The sequence below is a fragment of the Podarcis raffonei genome, chromosome 3 (genome assembly GCF_027172205.1).
Source record: "Podarcis raffonei isolate rPodRaf1 chromosome 3, rPodRaf1.pri, whole genome shotgun sequence".
NCBI lineage: Eukaryota > Metazoa > Chordata > Lepidosauria > Squamata > Lacertidae > Podarcis > Podarcis raffonei.
In genome coordinates, this window is record NC_070604.1 from 43,278,661 (window position 1) to 43,293,611 (window position 14,951).

Genomic DNA, 14,951 nt, shown 5'->3' on the forward strand with positions numbered 1-14,951 from the left:
AAGCGTATGTAACCTGAAGCATATATAACCCGAGGTACCACTGTACTTTTGAGTTGTGGGAAGGGAGAGCACGTGCTTTAATATTCACACACTCACACATACTCCTCTCCTTGCATGTAAAAAACTAGCACCTTAAGAGATTTCAGCCCAGGCAGATTACTGCAATGTGTTGTACATGGGGCTGCTGTTGAGCAGAATCTGGATGCTGCAGCTGGTTCAAAATGCAGAAGTCATGTCGCTAACTGCAACTGAGCACCCCAATCATATTATGCTGGTATCTTTGCTAACTACCAGTTCACTCTGGCATTCAGTTCAAGTTGATGGTTTGGGCTTCAAAGCTATATGGTCTGAGACTAGGGCTTCTGAAGGGAGAAATGCTGCCTTCTCTCACCTGCTATCAATTAAGATCTTCACCATGAACCCTTCTCCAGATGTCCCCATCTTTAGAGATTCAGAAAAGAGAGACAGAGGGCCTTTCCAGGCATGACATCAAAATTGTGGGACACTTTCCACAATATAGTCCTCTATATTGGAGGATAATGGAATTCTCTCCATTATCATCTTCAAAAGGACCAGGCAAAGCCTGTCCTATTACTTTAGACTTCGAAGGGCCTTTAATTTGGAGTGGGGCAACTTCTGTGCAGCTAAAATACAGTCCAATGTACAAAAACAAGAGTCCCCTTTGTTGTTCTGCCCAGTTTTTCCACCTTTGGTATCACTCACCACTTATAGTCGCCAAAAGGTTCCATATAAGAAAAAATGGTTCTCAGAATGGGGGGTGGGGAGGGAAACACTTCTCACACCTCTGCAATAGCCTGACATGGTATAATCCAAGAAAATCATAGCCTAAAATGCCCTGTCCAAGCAGCGCCCCCTCCCATCCCACATTAATCAAAACCTGCATCAAAAACTAGCTTTCAGCTGTGGTGAAGGAACTTGTCTGCCATGTACAAAACTCCAGAAATCCAACTTAACTTTCACTTGTCCTTGTGTATTTTGACAGTACTCTTGTCCACTAGAAGACAATCATTATTTCCCAAGTCTTTCCTTGTTAGCTTAGCATTTGGAATGAAAATTAAAATGATTTTTTAAAAAATATTCTGACAGCTACATTACTAAGGGATTTATTATCCCACCATTACCCAAGAGATGTCTTGTCTTGCAATTTCTACTAATGGTGCAAACGAACTTCTTGACAATATAAAAAGGGGATTGGGGGTGGGGGATACAAGTATCAGAACTCTAATTAGAGCATCTAATTCTGTCTTTTGAGTACATAATGTTTCAGGAGATCAGTTATGCCTTTCAATGGATTAAGAGCTTGATATATGAAATCCACAATAATATTTCAAATTACAGAAAGTGATTACTAACTGCGGGGAGATATACAAACACCAAGAACAACAAAAAGCCCACACTCCCTTTTTAATAAGGTATCTCAATAATAACGGGCAATAAATGTAAGATTTGTCATTGAGTTTTATGGTATACAGTACTGCAGAAAATGGGTCTCTGGAAGCAGCTTCATTATGGGCAAATAGCCGTGCAGTGAAAGAGACAAGTTTGATGGCCAGGGCCCCACTTCCTTCATTATGCAGCTCCAGAATACCCATTATTAAACAGATCTTTTTTTCCATATACTTGCAGTGTATAAACCATTGGTCCACAACATGTGGCCCTCCAGATGTTATTAGACTCCAACACCCATCAGCTCTAGTCAGCAAGGATGATGGGTAGAATGATGGCAAGGGATTATGGGTACTGTAGTCCAGCAACATCTGAAAGGTTTCCCATAACTAGTTTCATTTGTGTACCTCCATGAGTTGGACACAAAAGAGTGGTTGCTAGTTAAAGTACAAAATGAGTCAAAGCAACCAATGCTATCCAAGCTAGGGCCGAGCCAGTAAGAAGTAGTTTATTATGTCACCACTTTCAGAAATCTTTTAATGGATCACTGCTAAAAGAACGACAAATGTTTGCCTGTCTAGTAAGCATGGCCCCGAACAACCTCCCTGATTGGCTGACATAATTCAGGAACCCCTGTACTCACCTGTAATGAATGACCCACTTTGAATATGTATTCAAGATCGAAGGTTTAGAAACTCAAGTGAGACCAATTTCCATAAAAACATACAAGAAACTTTATTAAAATAAAACTCTGTAAAAAGGAAAATAACAAAACTTAGCTTGCTAATTGACTGAAACACTTACGCATAAATCTTAGCAGGGTGAGCAACAAAGCAAAATACTGTACTTTTCTGTGTATAAGACAAGGCTTTTTTTTACTAAAAATTAAATTAAAAAGGGGGGAGTCTTATACATGGGGGCAATCTCCCCCCATTTTCTTAATTTTGAGTCCCCCCAAATAGGGGGCATGTTATACACAGAAAAATACGGTATCTTCTAAGGTCCAAACAGTCGCTGACCGTCCATGCTGAGAGCTTCTTATGCTCACTGCAGCCCAGGTTTTAAGGGAACACTGACTATGTGTGTTCACCCCTTCCGCCCAACGAAATAAGTATGTGTCTTTAATTACCATTCAACACTGGCCTTGAGGTCTTAATGAGAGGCATCTGTGTTTAGGCTTATTCCAGGGATTCAAACAAATTCCCATGTAACCCGCAAGCTAAGCTTAAAGGACTATATCACCACATCACCTAAACCAGATTAATTCATTTAAGTGATCCCAGGTGTAATTGATTAACTAGTAGAGCCTTCCCCGAACCTGGTACTATCCAGATTTTGGACTCCCAATTTCCACCTCCCAAGCCACATGGATGATGGTCAGGGATAATGTGTTGTGGTGCAACAAAATCCAAAGGGCACCAAGTTGAGGAAACTCAAGCTAGTGTCTTAACATTGTTATCTTCACTACATGATTCTTCATTGGCCAAGATAATTATGAGGGAAAGAAAAGCACTAAGAAAGTGGAAATGGTGTAACTTAATTAAAGCAACAACCCCCTCAGAGAATGATCTGAAGGCACATGCTGTAGTTTTACTTCTAAAGCCAATCAACTCTGAACCAAAGAACGACCTCAGTGCAGAATTGCCTGGCAACTATATGTCAGCTATTCTGAGCTCTTTGGGGGAAGAACAGGGTATAAGGGACTGATAGAAGTTTAAGAAGTGAGGCAGCTTTGCTCCTAATACAGTTCCATGAGCAGCCTTGAGTCTAAAGCAAATACACATTGATGAGTGTGCTGAACATTGATGACGTATGTTTACAATATATATCTGTGGGCATCAGTGAAAGGAACACAAGAGCAAACTCAGAATAATCTGCATGTGAACATGAGTCACTTGGCCCAACTTGCCCATGCTTCTACACACACTATTTGGATGTTAAGTCCAACCAACTTCAAATGGAGTTTACTTCTGAGAGCAGGTGCTGAAGATTGTGCTCCAAGACTATTACGGATAAAGATAATCCACAGAAGTCCCCAAGCTACCCCAAAGCAGCTTCAACAGCCAAGTAAACACTTCTATGAGGCAGAAGCTAAGGACTGAGAGCAAATGTAAATTACCCAGAAGTACTGGGCTGAGATCCAAAGAGCCTGCTGCATGAGAGAAAATAAATTGTTGTGGTGGGACCAAACTTTACCTCATACTGCTTTTTTGTTTTGATTTTTGCATAGCTCGGAGCAATATTCTGGTGTTGCTCAGATGTCCTCAGTTGGATATGGAAAGGGAGTACAACAGATAGCTAACCTATTATACTGCAACTGAGCTCTACCAAAATACAGCCGACAAAGAAAGAGGAACGAGAATATAGCTTTATATGCTACCATGCTCAAGTGTACTCTGTATGACTGAAAATAAAATTTTAAATAGTTTTAAAGCTAAACCTTCCTTAAAATGATTAAGCAATCAGGGTTTCAATTTGGGTTTCTTGGTTTTAACAGCAAAAAACTTAAAGGTCACATACACACAAAAACCAATCAAGAACAAACTGATGATTCACAGTTCACCAGCTTCTATACCGGAGGACTTAAGATTCTATTTTAGAAGGGAGTGAAGCCCAAAGCAAGTGATTAAATGTATCTCGAGTAAAGGCGCTCAAAAAACAAAAAAGTGGTTTGTCTCAGTTTCTTTGTATCACACTTTTTGCCTTCGGCCCTATCCAAACAAGCTGGAAAAAATATTGATGATGTTTGTATCCTGTCTTTCCCAAAAAGAGCTTGTGAACATGGAGTTTATTTTAGACTTGTACTGTAGGATAACCTGAGATAGTGTGAATGTCCAAGACCACTTGCTGAGCTTCAATGACTAAGTCAGAATTTGAATACGAGTTGAATACGAATACAGCGGGTGGCGCTGTGGGTTAAACCACAGAGCCTAGGACTTGCCAATCAGAAGGTCGGCGGTTCGAATCCCCGCAACGGGGTGAGCTCCCATTGCTCGGTCCCTGCTCCTGCCCACCTAGCAGTTTGAAAGCACGTCAAAGTGCGAGTAGATAAATATGTACCGCTCCGGCGGGAAGGTAAACGGCGTTTCTGTGCACTGCTCTCATTCGCCAGAAGCAGCTTAGTCATGCTGACCACACGACCCAGAAGCTTTATGCCGGCTCCCTCGGCCAATAAAGCGAGATGAGCGCCGCAACCCCAGAGTCGTCCACGACTGGACCTAATGGTCAGGGGTCCCTTTCCCATATTGAACCTCATGCTAGTTACACCACAGTAGCCTTATGTCCTCATTCAGTCTCTTAGAGGAGACAAAAATGCCCTTGCTATTATGTGGTCTGTGCATCAAGAGACTTGCCCATCTGTTTAAAATTATGAAGAAAGCAAGCCATTCAGCACCGCATATTCTACACAAGCTTCTTTTAAAATGTCCCTTATAGTTTTAAGAGAGCGAACAAATGAACTAGAAAGTACTTCATCCAGGGTATGGAGTGCAGGTGGTGTGTTTATAAAAGAAAACCCTGTCAACCAACAGTCCTACAAATTTAAAGGCACCCCATTGCATCTGCTGCTTCAAAAGCTACAAAAGCATTAGCATGTAAATTGGTTCTTTACCACAAAAAAGCATTAGCTCTGCTTCAACCCTACTGACCTATTTAAGTGCAGGTCTGTTTTTGCTGCCTTGTCCTCTTCCTTTGGCTCTCCTACAGGATACCAAAGCTTTGCTTTCTAAACTGGCTCCCCCCAGTTCTCCCTTACTGCTGTAGGCAGGTTCTCCCCTCATCTCCCTCTGACCAGCAAGGGCTGGCTAACCAATAGCTAACTACTGTTGACCAGCACCTGGTCATATATACACTTCTTCTGGCCCCTCTAGTCCAATCCCGGCCAATCACACTGTCTAACTAAGAATTCTAAACCTGCAGCCACCAATCAGAATATAGAATCATAGAGTTGTAGAGTTGGAAGGGATCACGAGGGCCGTCTAGTCCAACTCTGGCAATGCAGGAACCTTTTGCCCAATGTGGGGCTCAAACCCATAACCCTGAGATTAAGAGTCTCGTGCTCTACCAACTGAGCCATGAACTGTGGTTCGAATACTTTCTATCCTTCATTTGCACACAGAGAGTTCTATCTCCAACCCCTCTTCAGCTGTCAGTTAAGGTCCCTAAGTGACTGCTAAACCAACTTTCACCTGACCAGGCAGAAGACTTCCCTCACCAAACACATTGCAAATGTACATTGTACATTACACACTACTCACTAAAACACTGTTTAAGCAAATAAGATTTCTTTACCCTTAGACATAAATATCAGTACATATGTGCATAAAGTCATTCCCACCTTTATTCTCCCTGGCTACTTTTAAGTCTAAGAACGCTGCTTCCATTTATGGGAATTATTCGTGAAAAATGAAGTTGTCTCACCTGTACAAAATTCCTTGCTGAAGAAAATACATTTGGAATCATTAAAACATGTGGAGTTAATAAAAGGTGAATGAGTATAACTTCAAAGAGAAACTAAGTTTCTTTTACATTGAGAATATATGGAAGGAATCGCCCTTATCAGAAAAAATGTTCATGTGCCAGCTAAATGCATGGACCTTTAGAGAACATGGCTGTGTGAATGATGATGATGATGATGATGATGATGATGATGATGATAATTTACTACTTACAACCCGCTCATCTGGCTGGGCCTCCCCAGCCACTCTGAGCGGCTCCCAAAAGAATATTAAAATAATAGTGGCAAGGGGTAAAGCTAGCCCTCACATGACCTTAAGGCATTTGGGGGGGGGGTGAACAGATGTTTTATAACCTCATACTGCTTATATATCGCAAAATAAAAGCCGGGATCAGGAAGCCAACAGATGAAAAAGTAAGCACACTAAAGAAGGCCATATTCCTTAACAGGGCAAGTACTAAAACAAATAAATTCTGCTCTATCATCAGTTAAAGCCATCAGCAGAATATAGATAGATATCCTCATACCGCAATTATACCCACACTGTATTATATAAAATAGTGCAATACTTTGTTTTGTAGTCAAACATTATGGTGACTTTGCTTCACCCCATTTCAAATAGGTGAAATAAAACCTTTCTGTATTAGAATTCACTGGCTTAAATAAAAACACTGACGATTTGAACAATGGCAATAAAATAATAACCTGCTACGGTGTTTTAATAGAAGCGACATAAACAGCAGGTACTTACTCCTTATTTCTGCTTTTCACACAGGGATGGTAAAGGACTTTGATAGCCTTCTGACTCTTTAACAGCCTCAAATCAGACGACATATCATGTTCAAACACTGTAAAAATATTACTGCAGGTTGGTGTTCCTGAAGATTCCACCAGCAGCGTGTCAGAATTTAGTAGCCACATCTGTGAATGAAGAGACAAACCTACAAGTTGTGGGTTTTGTTTTTTTAAAAGAAAGGGGGGGTCCAGTCCATTTAAGAACATAAGAGCAGCCCAGCTGGGTCAGACGAAAGCCCAGTTAGGCCAGGTCCTGTTCTCATGGTGGCCAGTCGGATGCCTACAGGGAGCCCACAACAAGAGCATGAGCACAACAGCATTCTTCCCACTCACGCTGCCTGTCAACTGGGATTCAGTGGCATCATGACCAGCAGCCATTCATAGTCTTGTCCTCCACAAATTTGTCTAATCCCAATTTAAAGCCGTCCAAGTTAATGGTCATTGCTACATCTAGTGGCAGCAAATTCCAAAGTTTCAAGAACTGCTTCTTTATGTCTGTTCTGAATCTTCTAACATTCAGCTTCACTGGATAACCCCAGGTTCTAGTACTATGAGGGAGCAAAAATTCTCTCTAACTACTTTCTCCACACCATGTATAATCTTATACAGTTTTCTCGTACCTGCCCCCACCCTGCCCCCACCTACTCACCTTTCTTAATTAAGAAGTCCCAAACACTGTAAGGTTTCCTCAAAGGAAAGTTGCTCCAGGACTCCTTGAACATTTGGGCTGCCCTCTTGCTATGTTCATTTCACTGACTGGTTAACTTTTTTGCATACACAGACAGAAGCACACTTATAAACATGGAGTTAAAGGGCAATGAAACTTCAAATCCAGTATTCCCATGATTATGATTCACGGCCTAATCTTATGCATGTGTACCTAGAAGTAAGTCCTACAAAGTTAAATGGAATTTACTTCAGGTATGTGTATTTATAGTTTATTATTTGTTTATAGACAGCTTCTCATCACCAAAGTAGTTGGGCCCTATGGCTGCAGCCCTAGATCCCAAATCTAGGGCACTGCCCATGCAAATCCTGTTCATTTACTATAGATGACAAATTCTGGAAGTGCTATAACAATGGACATTCCATGGCAAATGGTGATGAAGTCCTGACTTCCCTTACACAATGCAATTGTGCCAATAATTTCAATTGCATTTTGGAATTTCTGTAGGAATGCAACTACAATTCAACCCTACATATCTACTCGCCCCTTAAAGAGGAACAGTGGCATTGATTGCAGTCTGCCCAGAAGTAAATCCCATTCAGTTCAATGGGACTTACTCTCAGGTAAGCAGGCATAGGGTTGCAGCCTTTGAGTGCAATCTTATGGACAGTTAACTGGGATTAACTGTCCCTCAGATTTACTTCTGAGTAGACTGTGCACCAGACTGCACTGTTAACTGTTAGAAGAATTAACAACGCCTGCTTAGCAAGGGTGAGCAAGCTAAACAGCATAGAAAGATTTGGAGCCAAGTCGTAGGATATCACAGTATGAAAAAGTTAACAGGTCTGCAACTTACCAAGATGTAGATTGTCCCATCAGTTCCTTGTATGCTGAACCTAAATGTGCTTCTAGCAAAAGAAAGCTCTTCAAGGCACTGGGCAACAACACTTTGTATAAAGGGAGACCTGTTTTTTTAAAAGCAAAGAAAGCTTCATATGACTGCCATTGCACGAAAAGCAAATGAGAATGTAAAAAGAGAGAAAAAATCAGGGCAAGGCTTGTTGAAAAGTGAGACATTTGCATTTTCCAGTGCCGTTTTTACCTGTGGAAGAGGTACCTTTCAGCCCCAATCACACAAAAATATTTAGTAGGGCTTTGGACAACAGAAACAGCAAGTGTAGTAAAAAAAAAAAAAAGGTCATGGAAGTATCATCAAGACATGAAGAATGCAAAGGACAGGAATAAAACAGTGTCCTGTTCAAGATGCCTTGTTGAGGTAAAACTGGCCCATTAACTATTCTGCAGTACAGAAACAAAAGCAATTTGGAGTTCTTTACGTCTAGCAATCAACCAGATTTCTGTACCTTCTTCCTTAGCAATGATCCCCCCCTCCAACTATACAATAAAATGTCACACCTGATCTAATACAGTACTGCATTCCAGAAGGTTCAAGGCAAAGAGAATGCACTCAATGAAAATAATCCCCAGCATCTTATAATGTGAGCCTGACTGTATGTACATGCCAGACCCCAACCCTTTTCAGGACTAACATATAAACCCAGATCTCTATTGTCTCTTCAGCATATCCTTATTCTCTCCTATCTCTAAATTTCTGACTCCTGGCATAGTGCATACACAACATGTGCTGAAAAATCTTCCACCTCGATAAAGAGAGAAACCAATCCACATAATGGTCATCACAATGCAAAGTAGTTGCAGCACTTTATGGTAGTTGCAGCACAGGTGCAGCTGCTGAAATTTGTTCAAAAATGTTTTATTTAAAAGCCATCCCTCCAATTAAGAAAAGGAAGAAAGCTCTAATTGAAACCGATTGCTGTGCAGGTTAGAAAAAGATGGTCAAGTATCAGCTTGTAATTGGCAATTATATGTTTCATGGCAGAAATTAATTACAGCAACTTTTAAGTTTGCATAATTTGCCACTGATTAACCCTAAAACTTGCTACAACAGCAAACCAATGCTCAGGCTGGGGATTATTAATACTGTTGTAAGCACACCATAAACTGGGATGTTACAAGGGCATTGCAAGGATGATAATAGTGGTTTTCAAGGGCAGGGTGACCAGTAGGAATACTAGGGAAAGCAGTCGGGGGGGGGGGAAATGCAAGTATTAACTGTTTTGGTAACATTGTGAATTTGGCTTTGCACTAAGCCTTATAATGATAGTGTAGAACAGGTGTGGGGAAACCCCTTTGGCCCTCCAGATGTTGCTGAACTCCAACTCCAAATATGCTTGGCCATTAGCCATGCTTGCTAATGGGAACTGCAGTTAAGCAACATCTGGAAGGCCAAAGGTCTCCACACCTGGTGTAGCAGGATGATAAGCCAAGAGAATACAGTAGATTAGCGTGTGACCTGAACATATAAGTTCAGCATCTATAAGGAAGATACATGGAGAGGAGACACATGTGCCAAAAGAGTGCATTCAGCAGCTGAAGTCCAATCTAAGAGCTTGAGTAGCACACAAACAACCCAAGCCATAATGTGTCTAATACCACATATCACATCTGTCTGGGCAAACAGAGGGGAGGATAAAAAATATTCTCTTCTCCTTTGCCCCCTGAATAGATTATCCATACATGATTAGATACAGTTCAGGCTTCTGGAATAGACTTTCGGTTCAAGGAAGAAGAATGCACATTTCCTTCTACTGGGAAGAAATATAAGAACCTTTTAAAAAGTTTGTGATGTTTGATGGCTACAGAGTACCATAAAAACTGGCATCCCTTAATCAGCCAGATGACTTTTGACTTCAAGAATTCCATTTGCTAAAGCCACAATCTAATTAACACTTCTTAGCAGGAGAAGGAACAGAAAAAGCAGGGAATGCACTTAATTAACATGGTTTCAAATACCATTAAATGTGTGTTATATTTCATGAAATGTATAGGAAAAAATGAAACAAAGGCAGAACTGTTGAAAAGTTTTAAAATGCAGAATTCTTTCACACCTTGGTACCATGTCAAAACCTTCTTCAGATGGCTGAACAAACAGTTCAGTGAAATAGTATTTTGTGGCACCTAGAAGTAAAAATAATATAAGTATCTGTACTATATTTACCAAATGCAGAATTAATCTCAGAGCTGAAGCCTTACTGAGTCACATGCGTGGGACAAATAACTAATACATAAACCACACATATACTACAAGGAGAGGGAGTGTATTCAAATGGGACTTCAAAGGGGACTTCAGATGTAAACTGCCCTCTTGCTCAAAAAATTGCAACCATTTTGAGTCTGCCCATAGATCTGGATCAAGCTTTGCCCGCTAAAATTTCATGTCAGACTGCTGGAGTAGGACTGACTAAAAACAACACATGACAAGCCTGACTGATAAACCACTGTTACCCCTGAGTATTTCAAGTTATTTAAAATATTCACATCCAAACTCTCTAATTTTTCAAGAACACTTTCAACAACAAAAAACAGAAGAAATCAAAACAGTTATCAAAGCATATTTAAAAATAGTAGCATGTTATATATTTGAAAAGGTCTTAAGTTTCATATATCCTCCCAAGCCAGCAGCTGCTGCAGACACCAGCAGCCATTTGAATTTTTGTAGATTATTTTTATACAAGTTCTGAACCACCTCATGCTCCATGTGATTCTCAACCATTAAAGGGTCTATAGACCTGTAGTGCTTTACCCTTGCTTGCTTTTCTATTTCTATTTTATTTTAAATGTTTAACTAAGCCACAAATGAACAAATAAGTTACCAAAAAAAAAATACATTAAACTGGAGTTCATTTTGAAATAATTACTTTCATTTCCACACAGGACATTAAATAGGACTACTGGATCCCAATAGCAGATTGATACTATTAAAAAAACCTCTCCCAAACACTGGCGTGCAAACCTCTATGAATAATGGTGGTATCTAACCAAACTTATCTGTACACGCAACTGGGCTTCTCCCCTTCGCTCATCCTCCTGAAAACTCTGCTTACCCCCAAAAAACTGCTCCAGAGTGTTGGAGGACCCAGCAGAGCAGATTTGGGCAGGGCAGGGAGAAGAGAAAACTAGTAGTGTCGTGCCACAGCCCAAGATTTCTATTGTACAAATGGGTGGCCATCACTGGATGTCACACAGTGTTTTTATAACTGGTACAGCACACAAAAACATCCTCAAGCTGCAAGTGATTGAAACAGCCCAGGGAATCTTTGTTCACATACTCCGTACCTGAGGAGTGAACCTCTCCCAACAATGTCTTGCAGCGTCTGCAAATTACTCTTCTATTTGCCTTTGAATTCTGTAGGGCAAAGAAGCAACATTTACAGACTGAGAGACTGACACACACACACACTCACACACACTTGATTTTTCAAAATGTTATGCCACAATCAAAGCAAAGAGTTAAGTTTATTAACTTCATATGTTTACTGTTCTAGCCAATGGCCATGACAAACATATGGTAATAGTATTAATAATACAGAACATACACCCATAATATAAGCCATCATCCATGATGTAAGAAAGAGAAGTTACCAGACACACCAACAAACCCAGCTTGATTTCACCTCTGAATCACCACAACAATTTATAGAGATTTTATCGAACTCCTTTATCCTGATTTATTTTGCAGTCAGTGAACAGAGGGCCACTCTGTGTTTTGCGAAGCTATTATTGTCACTCAAAAGAAATGGAACTGCTTCTGCCTGGTGCACCTGCTTGCTTGTGTGAACAAAGGTTTCAGAAAGCTGTCTCTTGGGTCTCTATATAAGGGGCAGGCTAAGAGATAATGAGTGATGTTTTCCACCTGAGGTTGACCACAAATACAAAGACTTCTGGGCACAGGACCTTGTTGTAGAGGCCAAGTTAAGGCTATTGAAACAACTTCACTCAAACTTTTGACTGCACTTTGCATCCCAGAACGAATGGCTTCATTTTTATTTCAAACCTCAGTTATCATATTCACATTAAGGGAGACTATTGCTAATCCAGAAAGACTAATCACTCCAGTCAACCTTTTAAAAACTATTGCACTTGGTCCCAGCTGTTACAAATTTGTGTCAAGACCAGGCTTCCTCAACCTCAGCCCTCCAGATGTTTTTGGACTACAACTCCCATGATCCCTAGCTAGCAGGACCAGTAGTCCGGGATGATGGGAATTGTAGTCTCAAAACATCTGGAGGGCTGAGGTTGAGGAAGCCTGGTCTAGACCATCCCAAAGACAGAACACTAGGGATCAGCTGTTAAATCAATGGAAACGTTTGGAAGAGTGTGATGCTGAATTCCACCCACATTGTTTAAGTCTGAAGACTTCTGCATGGGGTTTGCTATCATGACGTAAAAGAGTACTGATGTTGTAACTTAAAATGATCAGGAACATAGGAAGCTTTACACACAAGGAAAGGAGAAGAAGAAATATTTATATAGCACTTCCTTAAATATTCAAAGCACTTAAAAGCAGCAAAACCCTACTAAGGTGGAAGCAAGCCCCAGTGGATTCAGTGAGACTTACTTCTGTGCAGACAAGGCTAGGACTGCAGGAGCTTCCAGGTTCAATTGCTACACACCCAATGTATGTTTCCCTCTTGCTTAGAAGTACATAAGGTAGCAGAAGAGGAACGAGCTGAGAGTGTTTCCACCGGTTTGGACAAAAGTGGCAATACTTTTTGCCACACAAATTAAATCAATGTATCTTGTGTTGACAACTTTCAGCTCCTGGCAATCTACTCTCTTAATATCTTTTTTGTGCTTCTGCTCCAAAAGGTCCTTGACATAGTCAGGAAGAAAATACTTCCCCCTAGAGATAGCTGCTAGAATGCTGTGTGACCTCAGGGTGTTTAAAAATTGTATTAAACGATGATTTGCAGAAGAGTTGCCATGTGCTGGGTCCAGACAGAAAGAGAGAGGAAGAGAGAGGAAAGGTGGGGGGCAGGGGGAGAATAAAGAAGGATCGGCTGCTATTTTGGCTTTTTTAACACACAAGTGCATTCTTCAACAGCTCATTATTCAAAAAAAATGTATTACATGTTGAGTGTCAGAAGAATGAGTGAACTGCTCCACTGAAAAGTACTGCTTCAGGTGATGTGGAAGAGCCGTCCTATGGCGCTGTGTGTGTGTGTGTGTGTGTGTGTGTGTGTGTGTGATGGATAATAATAATAATAATAATAAATTTGTTATTATTTCCCCAGCCACTCTGGGCGGCTCCCAATCAAGTGTTAAAAACAGTACAGTGTTAAATATTAAAAACTTCCCTGAACAGGTTGTTTCAAACATTACTTTAATATTACTTTTTAATATTACAATTACCAAGGCAATGTTCACCTGAACATGTGAAATGTTAAGCCTAGGGATGGAGGCAGAGATTTTGAGATCTTGACATAATTAGCAGGAAGATTGGAAGGTGCTGTAAACCCTTTCTGTGAAACCTTGGCCTGCCAAGGTTTCCAATCACAGGGACAGTTTAAGAAGGTTTAATAGAGTGTGCTAATTGCAAAAAATATGTAAAGAGAAGCTGGTTGCCTGTGCCTGTTGTCATTGCTGATACCAGGGAAACAAACCTGGGCTCTTATGCATGCTCTCTAATAGCTCAGTTGCTTAAGAGGATGGTGCTGATAACACCAAGGTCGCAGGTTCAATCCCCATAAGGGACAGCTGCATATTCCTGCATTGCAGATGGTTGGACTACATGATCCTCAGGGTTCCTTCCAACTCAGATCTATGATTCTACCAATCCTCTAACAATCAAAACAAATGTCAAGTGTACGCTTGTCCATTATTATTTCTCCAGTGTACTCACCAAGACAGAGCCACTGCTTCTAGAAGGAGCACCCAGGGATTCTGAATGAGGGATTTCAGAACTTGGCCCAGTTGGCTCACTTCCTGAACTAATCAGGAAATAATTGTGCCCAAGGAAACAGTCTCCATTTTGTGGCCGAAGCACGCTGTCGTTGAAGGGGTTGGGGTGACAACACCATTCCTCCACCAAATCACCCCAGTTCTCACCGGGAAGGGAAAGAACTCTGAGAAACGTCCTGAAAGGGATGAAAGTGAAAGGGTTAGTTGTAATGACACAGACCAATTAGACTTAGTGTATGGACAAGTCATTTCGATAAAGCAGGAGTCATCATGATACCATCCAGATGTTGTTGGTCTACAAGCTGGCCTGGGCTGATGTTAGCTGGACTCCAACAACATCTGGAAGGTCACAGGTGCCCAACTCTGCCCTTGGCTAACACAGTTCAAGAAAGGTGAGATTGCATATATAGGTTAGTAAGTAGATTCTGGATGGGAGTCACCTTCACTCCTGAAGGAAATGTTAATAGAAGAAAAGAAGCTCTTTTTGAACATGGGCAGAAGAACATACTGGTCAAAAGCTTAGAGATTAAGAAAACGTTCTGGAAATGGTGGAGGCATTGCTGTGGGGAATTCAGTAGACTTAACATTATTTTATTTTTCCTTCAAAAGTGCTGCTTAATGTGGTCATGCAGGGAAGTGTATACAAAAACTAAAAATAAAGAAAAAACTTGACAGTCTGAGGAAGTTGTGGGGGTTAGAGTGGGAGAGAAAAATATATTAAACTTCATTAGCTCTTTCATAGTCAACAGGTGCCTTCTGAAATATTACATATTCTGGGTTGTATTCAATATAACACTTAAGTGA

At 40.8% G+C, this 14,951-nt stretch overlaps 1 protein-coding gene across 2 annotated transcripts in view; it reads right to left on the minus strand.

Annotated features, from left to right (window-relative positions):
• The window catches only part of UBE3D (ubiquitin protein ligase E3D), a 50,470-nt gene that overhangs the window by 27,155 nt on the left and 8,364 nt on the right, over window positions 1-14,951 (minus strand). For both annotated transcript variants that reach the window (XM_053381370.1, XM_053381369.1), the window contains exons 4-8: window positions 14,089-14,323; window positions 11,523-11,592; window positions 10,295-10,364; window positions 8,182-8,290; window positions 6,615-6,784 (exon numbers count right to left, since the gene is read on the minus strand). In XM_053381370.1, coding sequence (XP_053237345.1) covers window positions 6,615-6,784; window positions 8,182-8,290; window positions 10,295-10,364; window positions 11,523-11,592; window positions 14,089-14,323 — 654 coding nt within the window. The remainder of the gene's footprint in view (window positions 1-6,614; window positions 6,785-8,181; window positions 8,291-10,294; window positions 10,365-11,522; window positions 11,593-14,088; window positions 14,324-14,951) is intronic.